We start from the raw sequence: 16,234 nt of genomic DNA on the forward strand, positions 1-16,234 counted from the left end.
CACAGACACACACACAGTACATTAAAAGAATTTATCCACTGTGGAAGGGTGGAAGAAATGGAGCATGCAAGTGTGTTTTGAAAAAAACTACTTACTTTAATCTAAGTCAAGGGCTGGCAAATTTTTTTCTATAAAGGAGTGGATGAATGGAAATAGTTCAGGTTTTTGTGGACCATGTGTTTTTGTTTTTTAAATGTTATTGTGTTTTTGAATTTTTTTTAAAATTTATTTTATGTGGTACTCAGGATCAAACCCAGTGTCTTACACATGCTAGGCAAACGCTCTACCATTGAGCTACAACTGCAGCCTCCCATGTGGTCTTTGTTACAACTACTCAACTCCTCCAGTGTGCCAACAAAGCAACCCCAGATAATATGTAAATAAATGGGCATGGCTGTGGTCCACCAAATATTTACAAAAAGACAGTGAGCTTGGATTTAGCCCAAGGGTCACAGTTTGCCAACTCATGAGGTAAACATACATCTCATAAATATCTATTGGTGTTCTGTCAGTATGTAGTATTTTTAAAAGGCTTTCTATTTCAATGATCAAACAAGCCTGGGAAACACAACTCTAAATTCTTGCTACTTGGGCAGTGGTGGGCTATGCAGTGGTAAGGCTCTTCCCCAGCATGCTGAGGCCCTGGGTTCCATCCCCTGAACTGCAGGATGTAGAGGGGGTGGTGTTTGTTACTTCAGAATGGTACTAGAACCAATAGCAGTATCACTTGGGAACTCGGGTTAAAAAGAATTTCAGCTCCTAACCCGGACCTATTTATTGAATAAGAATGTCCATTTTCACAAGATTCCCCAGATGATGTGATTCTTGTTACAGTGGGAGAAGCACTGCTCTGGAAATGAAACCTTTACTGAATTAAGGAAATATGAATAGACAGAGTGAATGCCACCATGTGACTACAAAATTTTTAAGTCCTTATAGCTTTTGAACACTCAATTTTTTCAAAGGTTTCTAAAGTAACAAAATTTCTAAATATCATGTTACGATCCTTGGATCCTTCCTATTTCAAATCCACATTACCAACTAGAAATCTCTAAAAATCAAAGATGGAAAAGTAACATATGTATCCAGGGCTGGCATGTTTTCGTATGTATTTTTAGAACCTTATGCCTATCACTAAATTTCCAAAATATTCACCTAAAAACACAAATGAGTTGCAATAATTTATCTCCCTAGGTATTTCTTAATTTTTCCTTAAATATCATATATTGTGTGCATGTGCATATATACATATATAATAAAAATGACCACCAAGTTTACAAAAGTTTGGCTCCAGAATTCACAATGAACTCTTTTCAACTTACTATATTAAATAGTTTTGATTAAGGTTGATTAGATATAGGGTTCTTTTTGGGCCCGTTGTTTACAGAATCAATGAATCAACAAATATTTACTGAATACCCTCTACAGGACAGACCCTGAGAACATAAAGGTGAATAGTGTACAACAGTGCCTGCTTTTATAGCATTTATAGAGTCTGTGTAAATGAAATCAAATAGAAAAGGAAGTATTTTATAATTTGCAGTTTACCTTGATTTCCTTCAGGTTATTTGGATTTTTCACTCGTCGGAAATAACTAGAGTTGATTCTACATGGCTTCATCCAGACAGGTTGATTCAAGTTGGGATCCTCAGCAAATATTTCCTCAAAAATTTCTTTTGTTAAATCAAAAACCGCCTTGATAGAGAAAGATTAAACAAAATGACTAAGAATCCGCATTATAGTGGGTGAGAAGTTTAAAAGTTAAAGTTGTCTTTCCATGTTACATACCTGTTTATAGACCCTTTTACTAGTGCTTTCTAGATCCAGTCCCTTATTGGCACAGCCAAGCAGTTTTGCAGGAATACTAATGCTGTGAAGGTCATGGCCTAATTCTTTCCATTTCCAAAGTTCTTCTGCTGCATCATGTACAAGAATTTCTACTTCCTCTGCAGTATGTGGGACTGCCAATAATATTTCACATGGCTTCTGGGGTGGCCTTTTAGGTTCTGCCATTAAAGGTACAATTGTTTCTTCTGTCTTATTTTTTTGGATCTTATGAGAAGAGCTCAATCCAAAATCTTCATCAAACCAGTCTTGATCATCCCCTAAAGCACTCAGGAACTCCCGACTGATCTCAAGTTCAGCAAGTCTCTTAGCGAGCTCTTCCTGCCCACTGGCACCAAACACTGGGCTCTCCTGTAGATATAGAATCATTCAAATAGGGGACTATTTAGTGATTCTGATTTCTTAATAAGCTTTTAAGATAAAGTATATCTTTAATATTTCTCTATAAGCAAAATTAAACAATATGGTAGCTACTAGTTAATAAGAAAGACTTACCGTTCCCACTAATATGCTTACATAGACTTATCATCCAATTTATAATAAAACATTTGTTGATTCATTTTTTTGTTTTGTTTTGTTTTTTGGGATATCATTATTCCATTTCTGAAGGACTATCTCTGGGATAGGGAAATGGAATATAAAAACTTATCACCTTTGGTGATTATCTGGCTTAAGTTACTCAAAATCATTACTTTTGCTCAACTGTCTATGGGTAACCTAAACAAATTGATGGTCTGGGTATATGTCATAGTGGATATATTTCAGTTTTAACAGAATCAGCATCACAACTGGTAATCTCTGCAGGGCAACCATGACTGAGTAGTCATGTAAACAATTTCATAGGTGAAAAAAAACATTGCACTGACAAGAACCATTAGAAAGTTCCATAGGATAAATATTTTCAGTGAACTCAGAAGGGATCTAATTGTGGACAGTAGGCAGGGGCTGTCAACTTAGCAGTTTGAATGGATGTTTTGTTCCCATAAACTTGGCAGGGCCTGTGACAACCCTATAGTGACAACTCATGACATAACAGAGGACAATTATACTTCAAACAGAAAAATAGCTACATGGCCTTGAAAAAGTAGCATATCATCTTTATCTAATGGACAGCATATAAGAACAAAACCCATCTGGAGTCAAAGAATTAAGACGTACCACACAGGCAAGGTAAATTGACATTTTTCTAGATGAAATACTTACAGGTCTGGGACACATATCTGGAGAGGAGATCTCTTCTTTCTCATCTTCTAATTCAGACCTTAAGAAGCAATTTGGAACACTGGGTGACTCTTCCTCAAGATTGTGGGACGGGTCCTGGGATGATACTTTCTTTTGGTCATCATCAAGAAACCCCTGATTACTCAGCTGAATTTTCTCATTTCTAGCTTTCTTGATTTGTTGTAGCTGACTGACCGTGTCCTTCACAAAGTCTTTCAGTAAACTGTCTGTCAGTAAGCTGACTGTTTCTAGTTGTTGCTTTGACTTCTTTTCCTCACTCAGTGATGATTTCAGCTGGGCTTCTAATTGTTTTTTTTCTTTTGTTAGAAGGTCTAGAAGTGGAGTAGAGAGCTTTTCTGAAACTTCGGAATATAGGTTCTCTTCCTTTTCTGTAAACTGCTGTTGTTTATTCAATTCTTCAGAAAAGGTATTATCTAAAGTATCATCTTCTGCAGTGATGGAAACCTTTCCTGTGGCATCAGAAACAAGGTTTTTGTTTTCCTTTGAAGAAATCAGTGAATCTGCTGAAGTTTGCTGATGAACATGGGCTTCAAGTACCCCAGAAATGTCCTGTGTATTGTCTGTTTCTACTTTAAGACTTCTCTCTCTGTTCACTGAGGCTTCTATATTGTGCATACGAGGTAGAGATTTCTCATAAAAACATCCAATTCCATCTTTTTCTATATCTTTTGAACCCTCTGTGTCTTTTTGTTCTTGACTATAGTTTTGATATTGTTCATCTGAATAAAAGTCTTCATCTTCATTTATGTCTATATAGTCATCAAAGTTTTCTAGAATGTGAGATATTTTTTGAGGAGGAGCAAAAATACCATGTTTCTCTTTGCATACAAAATATACAATGCCATCATATGTTCCATTGTTATTTCCTTCAGGTTTATCTAACTCCACTCCAGCCCAAAATCCTTTAGCAAAACTAGTTTCACCTTTGAATCGAAGAGTTCCTGGTTGAACATTGCCAATCAACACTCTATCACCAATGTGGAAATCAAGTAACTCATCTGCAACAGAAACTGAAGCCAAGGAAGGGGCTTCAGTAACCTCCTGTTCATGTTTCACATCACTGCGTTCCTGACTTTTCATTAGCTCAGTAGGGGACTTAAGTTCTAACAGTCTTTCAGAATGAACATTGCTATGAATGGAAAGGCTTTTCTCACTTAGGCACTCACTGATTTCATCATCACTACCAAAGCAACTGGCTCTACTTTTAGAGCTCCTTGTTGGCTGTGACTTATCTCTGCAAGACTGAGAGTCTTTCCTGAGTGACAACAAAGATGACATTTCAGAGTCACCTTTGTACAATTCAGCTGAAATTTCTTTCTTGAAAGAAGACACTTCAAAATCTTCAGAGTATGAGGAGTCTTTTAGAGCAAAATGATGTTCTGACAAGGACAAGTTCTTTTCCTCTTTGTTCTTTTGCTCATGAATGTCTTCTCCTGACTGCATGTCTGCAATGTGATCCATATCTTGATCTGAGTTTCTCTCTTTTAACATTTCCTCTTTTTTATGAAGATTTTCAATGGATAATCTAACTAAATCTTTCTGAACATTTGCAGAATCTAAAGGAAAATCTTTCTTTGAAACAGTTTCAGATGAGTCTTCCTGTTTCAGGTCTAGTTTCAGCAGGACATCAGATTTTCCAGACAGTTTTGAATAGGCACCTTCAATCTCACTCTCCTCCAATTTTGCATATTCTACTTCTTTTATTTCTGATTTTTGATTAGATTCTTCAACCTTGGCACCCAACACATCAAGAATTATATTAGAGGCATTTAATTCCTTAAGCAGAGGTAATGAAAGTATATTTTCTAAAGAATCTCCAGATTCTGCCCTGGTTTTCCTTGATGATCTGAGAATTAGAGATGGGGTCTGCAAATGTTCTTCAGTTCGACTATCCAATTCAATCATTCTCTTTGCATATGCAGATAAAGACTTTTCTGATACTGATCTCTCAGAACTTGACAATGAAGCATCTTAAAGAAAAAAAAAATCACCACATCAAAATTATTTAATCACAATCTATTGATTTCTAAGACCAAACTAAATAAATGCCAAATCTTGGTGAAGAAAAACTCTGGTCAATAAGTCTGACCTGTTTTGTTTACCATATACAAGAACATACTATTACATACCATTATAAGAACAAACTATGAATATAATACATAGAACATTTAAAAATGTTTTAAAGTTTGGAATAATTTCTTCAGTGTTGTATTATAAAGTGAATAAAATGGAGATAAGTTTACGCAGCCATTGCTTTGTACAGTCACTCTCAAATCATAGAAAAACAAGATTGTATGATGGATATTAAACACATTCTTTGAATAGAAAAATAAGGAGGAAGATACAAATGTATTTACTAAAAGAATAAATTTCCCTGGAGACTAATTAAGCTCTTGAATTAAATTAAAAAATAAAAAGAAAGAATATTTCTGCAAATATAGCACTAAAGAGCCAAATTTGCAAAGTACTAGCAAGTAGGACAATTAAGATCAAGAAAACAAAACCAAACAAAACAAAACACAACAAAAACCAAAGGCTAAGGTAGGAGGATCACTTGAGTCCAGGAGTTCAAGACCAGACTGAGCAACATAGCAAGTTCTTTTAATAAATAAATAAGCAAAAATTTAAGATGCTATAAAATTTATTTAAGAAATTCACTTTTCAATGAAAAAGTTGTACAGGTAGAATTTCACAAGACTTTGCACAAATCCTTACACAACTTATTTTTTCTAGTCACATACCAACATGTTCAGCAATGGATTCCAAGGATCCTCTGGAACGTTCTGGTTCTGTTAGTGATTTCCAGGTTTTTGCTGTTTCAGATCTGAAGTGGAAAAATTAATGAGCAGAAATAAATATACTGCTGATACTGTAATAAATGACAATCAAAAGCAGATATTCTTAGACAACTATTTCTTTCCTCTTCTCCACAGACCATTTTCATTGTGTCTACTTTTGGCATTTGTCACTCTGAGTAGATCTTGTTCTTTTTTCTACCTACAAATTTATATTCACAACCATACCAGCTGCCTTTCTTTCTGTCTGCAGAGAGGAAAAAATGTGTCTCTCACTTGTCCAAAGCTAAATTGTTCACAGCCTCATGGATGGTACTTCTCAATTATCTACTCTATTTACTATCATCTTTAATAGAGTCCTCCCTACTTTTTCTTCAATGCTAGGGATTGAACCCAGGACTTGCACATGCTAGGCAAGCTCTACTTTTACTACAATCTTTAGTTTTCTACCTGGAGATTTTTTTTTCTCTTCCTCGGGTTATAAATATTGCTAATGTCTCAAAAACAAAAACAAAAACCCCCAAAATATTTTCCTCTTCGATTCTTCACTTATTCACCCTGTTACGGCCCTCTCTTTATTTATTTATTTTAAAGAGAGAGAGAAAGAGAATTGTTTAATATTTATTTTTTTAGTTTTCGGTGGACATAACATCTTTTTTATTTTTATGTGGTGCTGAGGATCGAACCCAGCGCCCCACGCATGCCAGGCGAGCGCGTTACTGCTTGAGCCACATCCCCAGCCCCCTTCTCTTATTTTTTATGGTTAACAGGAAGGGCTATATTTACTGTCTTCATTTTCCTGATTCCTCCTTTTCCTTTGCTAAACCATAATATTTGACTTTTGCTTCCTACCGCCTAATAATGCCCTTAAATGCTGCTATTTATCAAATTCAGTTCTTCGATACCTTTTATTCTCTCTGAATGCATACCTTCCCGGGTTCAATCACCATATATACCTACTGATTATCCTCATATTTCTAACCACAACTTTCTTGGAAAATTCCACTTACATGAACCACAACATCTCAAAATTAATAAAGCCCAAATCATTAACTTCTCACAAAAAGCTATCTGCTTTTCCATTTAGGTTAGTGGAACCTTGACCCAACTGACAAAGAGAAATGTGGGAATCATCCCAGATTTCCTCTGCTTCCTCATCCAGCACTTTAATGGGTCATGTCTACTTCTTAAATATTCCTAAAATGTATCTCCGATTTTCTATTCTTATTTCAGGTCTGGCTTAAATTACTTTTCTTCTGCCTTCTGAGCTTACCCCATACTACAAATAGAAAAAGCTCTTAAAGTCTTTCTTTGTCTCTACATTTCTATCCACCCCCTCTTCTTCCTTTTGTACTGGGGATTAAATTGGGGCCTTCCTAGGCTGGGGATGTGGCTCAAGTGGTAGCACGCTCGCCTGGCATGTGTGCGGCCCGGGTTCGATCCTCAACACCACATACAAAGAAAGATGTTGTGTCCGCCGAAAGCTAAAAAATAAAAATATTAAAATTCTCTCTCTCCTCTCTCTCTCTCTCTCCTCTCTCCTTTAAAAAAATAAAATAAAATAAAATAAAATAAAAATAAATTGGGGTCTTCCACACATGCTATAAGCCCAAGCCCTACCATTGAGCTATGCCCCCCAACTTATAAATAAAATTTGTAGCAGTTTGATTAAGAAAACTATGGTGCTGAGGGTATAGTTTAAAGGTAGAAAGCACTTGCCTAGCATGTACAAAGTTCTGGGTTAAATCTCCAGCACCACCAAACCAACCAACCAACCAATCAAAAAAACAAAATTAAAAAAAGCAAGAAAACTATAAAGCCATTTCAATAGTATATTATATAGAAATTAAAATAAAACATTTATAGTAAAATGAAAAAATGCATAGGTAACAAAAATACACACAAAATGTATTAAAAAAATCTGGAAGGAAATACACTTAATTGTTCATATTTGCTATTTTGATATAGCTGGGTATGATGATTTAAACTTTTTTATTGCTTCCCTAGATATTCTAATAATAAAGATAATATCAGCATTTAATACATAATGCTTTTTATGTTATAGGCCCTATCTTAAGTTAAATATTTTAACTCTAATAACAAGTATATTAAGCACATATTATTACCTCTGTTTAATAGGGATATAAACTATTAAAAAACTGAAGCACAGAGAGGTTAAATAATTTGTCCAAATTTACATAGCCAGCTGGTAGAGGAATCTCAGATATGTTAAATTAATTGTAAATGGGCATGTATTTCTTTTGTAACAATAACAAAAAATAACAGAAAGTACTTTTTAATACAACCTTTAAAGGTTCCACATCTTCTAAAAAGATGAGTGAGTGAAAGGCTTCCCTAATTTGGTTTTCACTTATTTTTCCAGTCTCTTGTGCTAATTTTAACAAAATCTTATTGTGATTGGCTTCTATGATATGACAATCTCTCTCTCTCTCTCTTTTTTTTTTCTTTTTTCTTTTGATAATTCACAAATGCCTTCTCTTTTAAATGTTCCCATTTCTTAGTAGTACTGGTTTGCCTAATCCTTGCTGTTCAAAAAATTTAGTTTAAATATTATAACCTAACTTTAATACACTAAAATGTATACTGTATATTCTAATGTTGTATATGTTCCAGTGTTGCTACTTAGTATTTTTTGTATTGACTTCCTGGATGAATATTTTATCACCTGCACAGAATCATAATCTACTAAGCTATTCATTCATTTTTTTAAAAAAAATATTGTTTATTTGTTAATGGATCTTTATTTATATGTGGTACTGAGAATTGAACTCAATGCCTCACACATGCAAGGTAAGTGCTCTACCACTGAGCCCTCATCTATTCTTATATATATATATAAAGATTGTTTCCAATGTTTTATGACTACAAAAGACATTATGGCAAAAATATCCATGCATATAGAGATTTTTGGTACTCCATATTTTATTAAGCTATTTTCCAAAAGTAGGATTACAGGGTCAAAAGTTACAAATTGTTTTTGACTTCTAAAACATTGCCAAATTGTTTTTCAAAATATCTATACCAACTTATGATACTAGTACTAACAATACTTGAGAGAAAACTATTTTCATTACACCCATCAGACTGCAGGATTAAAACATATTTTAAAAATCTATACCTTATTAGAAAATTAATTTGCATTTGTCATACAAAACATCTTTACTTTAGTGATGCTAAAAAATATAAAACAATACTTTTATACTTAGAAGATAACTTCTACTAAAATCTTTCCTTATTCTTTCTCAAACCAGGCAGACTAGATAAGTTATCATAAATTCCTACCTGTGTAGTGGGAGGGGCTTGATCTTGGGTTTTTCTGAAGCTGAGGAGAGCGTTTTAATCTGAGGTTTGGCTGTTGGTGATGTTTCCAAATCTCGGCTAAGCTCTGCTTCAGTTTTCTTAATAAATTCATCATATGACTAAGTTTAAAAAAATCAGAGGAGTTACTATGCAGAATTTTTTTTTAAAAAGGTTTTATATTATAAAATAGTACATTAAAAAACTTAAATGGCATAATTTAAAAGTTCAGCCAGTAAATAAGATTTCACATAAAATCTCCCTTTCTGCCCTCTGGGTTTGATCACCAGCAATGCTCTCTCTCAACCCCCCAAAAGGAATAGTAGTCTCAATCCACACAAGTTCGATCCCCATGAAGCAAAATTCTTACCCTGCCACATTAAAAATTTATTTAACTTTCACACCTAAGGGGAGACCTCCAACTACTATACCTTTCCTTCATTTTCTTGGCTAAAATCCTTACTTTTATAATTCTCATTTTTTGAGACAATAGCTGTTTTGTTCAACACTACAGATCCAGCCTTATGAGCAGCTTGTATTACAGGTGTGTGCCACCACATCAAGCTGATCTTTATTTAAAAAATTTGTTTCCCACTATTTCCTAACAAGAACTCTCCAGTATGGTCACTATATCTTAATCACTTTTCCTACTTTTAAAAGTATGTACAAATTGCTATGTCTGTCCTATCATTATATTATATATACACTGTGAAAATATCTTATTTTCTCCAGATTGGTTAACTGGTCTATTTTCTGTGTGGAAGATAGTATAAAGTTAAGAGAATTTAGAATTAGGGATAGGTTAAAATGCTAGCTTTACTATCTATGACATAAGTGTCCTTGGATAAATCACTAATTTTACTGAAAACTCAGTTTTCCTTATGTGTAAAGCAGTGATAATATCCCTTGCTGCTGGGAGGACTAAATAAAAATAGGTGTAAATAGCTAAGTTCCTGGCACTCAAATAGATACTTCAATTTGATGATTAAATTAGTAAATGCTAGAGACACAGGTGTTACAAAGGACCAATAAAAGCACAGAAATTTTGGCTAAAGTAACTGAGCTTCTAACATTTAAAGAGCATTAAGTGTGAAACCAACTGCCTTAAAAACTTGAAATCTATTATTACTGGACATATTCAGGTAGAAGCTGGATGATACCCTTGTCTGATGATGACATGGGAAAGGACTCTTGTGATGAGTAAGAGGTTCAGAATGATTCTATAATGAACACTGTGATTTATTATCTTATCACTAAGCTTATTTATTAGCTTATCACTAAGCTTGCAGAATGTTTAATAGAGAATCAGCCAGAAACAGGAACAACTAAGAGAAAATGCATACTGGAGGTAAGAGGTCATAAGAGCCCCAACTAGCACAACAGCAGTAGGAATGGAAAGGAACAAGCAAGGAACTTTAAAAAAAGAAAAATTAATGGAAAATGGACTAAAGGAAGAGGAGAAAACAGAATGAGGAAGATAATAAAAACCAGGTTTCCAGCCTGGGGGACAGAATCAGAAAGGTTCCTAGAACTGGGGGGAAGAGCCAAACTTAGGAGTCATGCAACAATTCAATTACCTAGAATTACTTATCTACCATTATTAATGATTTTTCATTTAAGAGAACATGGACACCAATCTTGCATAAGCCTAATCATTCAGAAAATTTTTATTTGAATATTTTAATACTCAACATTTTAATATTTAATGTTTGAAGCAAAAATATGCTTAGAAATCATCAGATTTTTAAAAAAGAGGATAAAATGTATCACTACATTGATATAAAAAATTTTTAATCCTTTACTTTTGAACAACATTAAAAACATTTTGGGCTTCACATGTACATTAACCTTGATATTTAATATTCTTTCTAGATGTATATGGACACAATACCTTTATTTTATCCACTTATTTTTATGTGGTACTAATGATCGAACCCAGTGCTCCCCATATGCTAGGCAAGGCCTCCCCCACTGAGCCCCAACCCCAGCACTAACTCCCTTTTTCTAATGTCTAACCTCTAACTGTTTGATCAGACTGGCTTCTTGGGCTTTCAGTCTTTCCTTTTGTCTTTTTTTCTGTTCCTTCTTCAACTGGTCCACAACTGATTTTCTTTTCCGCAGCTCATCCTTTAGAGCTCTGATTCTGCCTTCAATGTCACTCTGATCAGATGTAGTTTCTGAAAGAAATGCAAAATCTTCAGTTTTAACTAAAGAATAGTTAACTTAGTAACCACTAATGAAAAGCTGTAATATAATACTTCATTTAAATGGTCAATCCAATACATAAAATTTAGAAATTTGAGCTTCTAAAAAATTTAATAAATGATTCCTTTATTTTCCATCAGTTCTTTTTTTCTTAGTTCTTCCTATTGATTTTCACTTTCTAATTGTACTATTTTACTATCTGAAATTGTAAGTAAATCTTGAGGTATGAAGTAAATCTTGGTAAGATATGTAGCTGAAGTTGAAAATTTCTAGGTTAGAAATTTGTAGATTCTACAAGGAAATATTTCTGTTGATAAGTAATCATATTTTACTACCCGTTTCCTTAATTATTAACACATAGTTTAATTATTTTGGGGGGGGACACCAGGGATTCAACTCAGGGGCAGTCTGACCACTAAGCTACATCCCCAGCCCTATTTTGAATTTTATTTTGAGATAGGGTCTCACTGGGTTGCCTAGCACCTTGCTTTTTGCTAAGGCTGGTTTTGAACTTGTGATTCTCCTGTCTTAGCCTCCCGTGCAGCTGGGATTACAGGTGTGTGCCACCACACCCAGCTAGTTCAATATTTTTAAAGTCATATTAAACCCACTGGAATTTTATCATTTCAGATAGACTGAGTCATTAGCTGATGTCTTAATACCACATTCTTTGAAAGTTCTTAAAATATCTAAAATTACTGAAATGAAGCTGGCTAAATCTTGTTTTCTCCCCAATAGTACATAAATACACATGAGATATGGTAATATCATGAAAAAGCCATGTGTCATATGCATGCCACGAAAACAAACAGATATCATTTAAAGACACTGCTTATTCCACTCGACATGGAAATTACATAGTATAAAAATGATTGCTCCTCACACCTCCTGGAACCACACAATGACATCATTTCCACACACTAATGTTGAGTGAGATGTTTAACAGTCTTAGAACAGACATACTATTATATACAAATCTGAAGACTCAGTACAACATTGCATTACAAACCAGATTTTTATCAGGAACCTCATATTAAATTGTATAAGAACTAGCTATGCTTTTAAGTCCTCTGGGTATAGACCGATGAGTGAAATAGTTGGGTCAAATGATAGTTCCATTCCAAGTTTTCTAAGGAGTCTCCATACTGCTTTCCAGAGTGGTTGCACCAATTTGCAGTGCCAGCAGCAATGTAGTGAGATGAAATATTGGAGTAGTTTTGATTTGCATTTCTCTGATTACTAGAGATGTTGAACATTTCTTCAAATATTTGTTGATCAATTGTATATCTTCTCCTGAGAAGTGTCAGTTCAATTCCTTTACTCATTTATTGATTTGGTTAATTCATTCTAATGCAAAAGATTATAGTCCTTTTAAAAAAATTTTATTTTAGATGTTGATGAACATTTATTTTATTCATTTATTTATATGCGCTGCTGAGAATTGAACCCAGTGCCTCACACAGGCCAGGTAAGTGCTCTACCACTCAGACACAACCCAGCCCCAAGATTATAGTCTTTTTAAAAAACAGTGTGATCTAAATACCTGGGCTAGAAATAACAAAATCTGAGTTCCTGTCATTTTCATGACACTGAATTAAGGTGGATTAGGAAAGTTCTACCTGTCTTATACCAGCAGTAGCATTATACTGAGTCTTTATTGTGGGCAAAGCTCACTGATTGTTGATTGACACTCTTTAAAAAATAAAGTAATGACAAAGACCATTTTTAAAGTCTGGATCCACTATCTAGGTGTTTCACCTGACCAATTTCTAGAACTGGTGTGACAATTAAAAAAGGTACTTAGAACACGTGGCATAGTGCCTGAAATATTACAAAAACAAAACAATAAAAACAAAAGTTACCAGCCTAAGTGTCCATTATGGATAAATGTGCAATGAAAATGTGAATTATATAGAAAATGGAATACTATTCAGCCTCAAAAAGGAAGGAAAATCCTGTCATTTGCAATATAGATAAACATGAAGGACACTATGTTAAGTGAAATAAGCCAGGCAGAAAGATAAATACCACAAGATCTCAATTATATGTGAAATCTAACCAAGTGGAACTCATAGAAGCAGAGAGCAGAATGCTGGTTACCAACGGATGGAGTGGGGCTAAGGAAATATTTGAAGAATATGAAATTTCAAGTGCTCACTTTGGCAGCACATACACTAAAATTGGAATGATAGAAGATAAGCATGGCACCTGTGCAAGGATAACATTCATATTTTTAAAAAAAGAAACAAAGAATATGAAATTTCAGTAGACAGGAGAAATAAGTTCAAGAGATGATTAGTTAATAACAATTTTAAGTATTTTTATTACAATGACAACTATGTGAGGTCATGTACATGTTAATGAGCAGCATTCTTCAATGTATGTTCAAAACTCCACATTGTACATGATGAATACTACAAATTTTTGCCAAAATAACTTAAAAATATTTTTTAAATGGAGGTAGTAACATTATTAACACAAAACAAACATTTTTATGTAGCCATGTTTTGGGTAGTGTATTTCTTGGCTTAAAACTAAAAACAGGTGATAAGGAGACAACAACTGATCATCTTCCTTCCTCAAGTTTTCTTTTAATTTCTGAAGGAAACGATTGACTGGTTTCAGCATTAAACTTTTCTGAGTGCTTAGTATTGGCTGGTTTTATACTGATTTAATTGATGATTCTAGTACAAGGGCTGGAAGACTGCAACTTGAGCTAAAAATGATAATCTAAGATAAAGTGTAAACCCATAACTTTGGATCTCCTAAAACTGTATTCGTTAGCCTGATATGAGTTGTGTGCTTCCAAACCTTTGGGGTGCTGCTTCATTAACTATTGTAGGAGACCATTATACTCTTACAGACTTAGTTTTAATTTTGCCCCCAAAATGATTCTTTTAAATTAATATATTTTAAAAATTGTATAAGCCAACTTTGATTTTCTAATAAAAAATATTTTTTATGGTGTGAAGACTCAATAGCAATTGATGAAAAACTTACAGTTTTAAATAAATGACCTTGGGAAATGTTTGTATTTTCAAGTACTAACTAAATTTGTATTTTTAAGAGTCCATATAAAAGGCTACAAAAGTGACTGACAATACATTGTGATCTACCTAAATTTAGTATTGCAGCATAGTATTGACTGATTGATCGATTGATTGATTGTAGGTCGACAGCATGCCTTTATTTTATTTGTTTATTTTTATGTGGTGCTGAGAATTGAACCCAGTGCCTCACACATACAAGACATAGTGTTTTTTAAAAATAATCAATAACACCTAAGAGAATCTCTAAGAAAAAAAATAATTAACCCAAGTCAGCTCTCTAAATGATACTATTAACACATCAAGACAAAAATAATCTGGACAGAATAATTTGATTATTGCTCATATGCTAACTGTATTTATTTAGTTGATAACAAACTCTCCATCACTTAAGTAAAGGTATTTTATAACCCCACCACATTAAAGTTTATAAAGACTGTCTATAATTATTTCATCATGAAGAGGTAGAATGCACCTATAGTTTAGAAATCTCAGAGCTATTTTTCTAAAAGTCTTACTTGGATAAGTTTTATCAATAAAATAGTATTTTACATATATTATCATTAATGCTTAGTATAGAACTCATTCAGGGTGGTTAGAACTTTATTCCATTGCTCCAGATACAAACAGATAACCTGGTATGGAAAGAAAGTTACAAGTAATAGATCCAAGATAAGAACCCATGTTTCCAAGTACATATCAAATTTGTCTACTGACATGTTATTCAACTAGCAATAACTATTCACCAGATATGTAAAATATATAAAAATATTAATAACTTTCCAAAGATAAATATGAAAGACAAGATTCTTCAACTGCTTGACCCAAACTGTTTTTATAGATATATTAATTACAACATTATTTATATGTGTGTATATATATATATATATTAATTACTAAATTATATATATGTATTAATTACTACACTATTTGCAAATGTGAAAAACTTGAGAAAATCTAACTGACCATCATTAGGAAAATATTTATAGTACATCTACCTTTTGAAATATTATGTAGATACTCAAAATAATTCAGGCGATCTACTGAATATGGATGTGAGAAAATGTCATGATTTACTATTTTCTGAAACATGGAAAATAAAAGCTCAGGATCAAAGACCCATCCCTGCAAAGTTTTTCCCTCCAGTTTTTCCTTACTAAATGTCTATTCTCAAAATAAAACTAAAAATGAGCTCAAAAGGTAATATATTCATCATACCCATCAATATAATCAATGTAGTTATACTCAATACAATATTACTCTTCTTCATTTTATATAAACAGAGCATTATCTTTATATGCTTCCTGAGGTCAACGTACTCCTTGAAGTCTTCTAGAGTAAAGGTTGTTCATTCTTTTGTAATTATGCTACAGAGATTTGTGGGTGGAGGTTATGGAAAACAGTACACCCCATTGCCAATTTGCAATCCATTGTTTCTATTACCACCACCACCCTTTTTTTTAAGAACTGGGGAATGAACCCAGAAGTCTCTACCATTGAGCCACACACTCAGTCCTCTTTATTTTGAGACAGGATCTCTCACTAAATTGCTGAGGTTGGCCTTGAACTTGTGATCCTCTTGCCTCAGCCTCTGACTAATTGGGATCACTGCTGTGCATACCACACCCAGCTACTTTCCTCAAATGAGACTTGTGCCATCCTGTTCCATCATGGTTACATTATTTAAGAAATATTTAATAAATACCTACTGCATGCGATGCAAGAGGTCCTGGCACTACAATTATTAATAAAATAGACTCTCATCTTTATGAATTCATACTC

The 16,234-nt window shown here is 33.7% G+C and overlaps 1 protein-coding gene and 1 non-coding gene across 3 annotated transcripts in view; one reads left to right on the forward strand and one right to left on the reverse strand.

Moving 5' to 3' along the window:
• Cep350 (centrosomal protein 350) overlaps positions 1 to 16,234 on the reverse strand; it is a 163,598-nt gene that overhangs the window by 18,765 nt on the left and 128,599 nt on the right. For both annotated transcript variants that reach the window (XM_076872833.2, XM_076872831.2), the window contains 6 exons: positions 11,217 to 11,377; positions 9,186 to 9,322; positions 5,829 to 5,911; positions 3,049 to 5,057; positions 1,789 to 2,196; positions 1,549 to 1,695 (listed from right to left, as the gene is read on the reverse strand). In XM_076872833.2, the coding sequence (XP_076728948.2) occupies positions 1,549 to 1,695; positions 1,789 to 2,196; positions 3,049 to 5,057; positions 5,829 to 5,911; positions 9,186 to 9,322; positions 11,217 to 11,377 (2,945 nt within the window). The remainder of the gene's footprint in view (positions 1 to 1,548; positions 1,696 to 1,788; positions 2,197 to 3,048; positions 5,058 to 5,828; positions 5,912 to 9,185; positions 9,323 to 11,216; positions 11,378 to 16,234) is intronic.
• LOC143379781 (U6 spliceosomal RNA) lies at positions 13,556 to 13,660 on the forward strand. The gene has a single exon (XR_013088558.1). It is a non-coding gene; the product is annotated as a U6 spliceosomal RNA (small nuclear RNA).

Source organism: Callospermophilus lateralis, chromosome 13 (genome assembly GCF_048772815.1).
Source record: "Callospermophilus lateralis isolate mCalLat2 chromosome 13, mCalLat2.hap1, whole genome shotgun sequence".
Taxonomy (NCBI): domain Eukaryota; kingdom Metazoa; phylum Chordata; class Mammalia; order Rodentia; family Sciuridae; genus Callospermophilus; species Callospermophilus lateralis.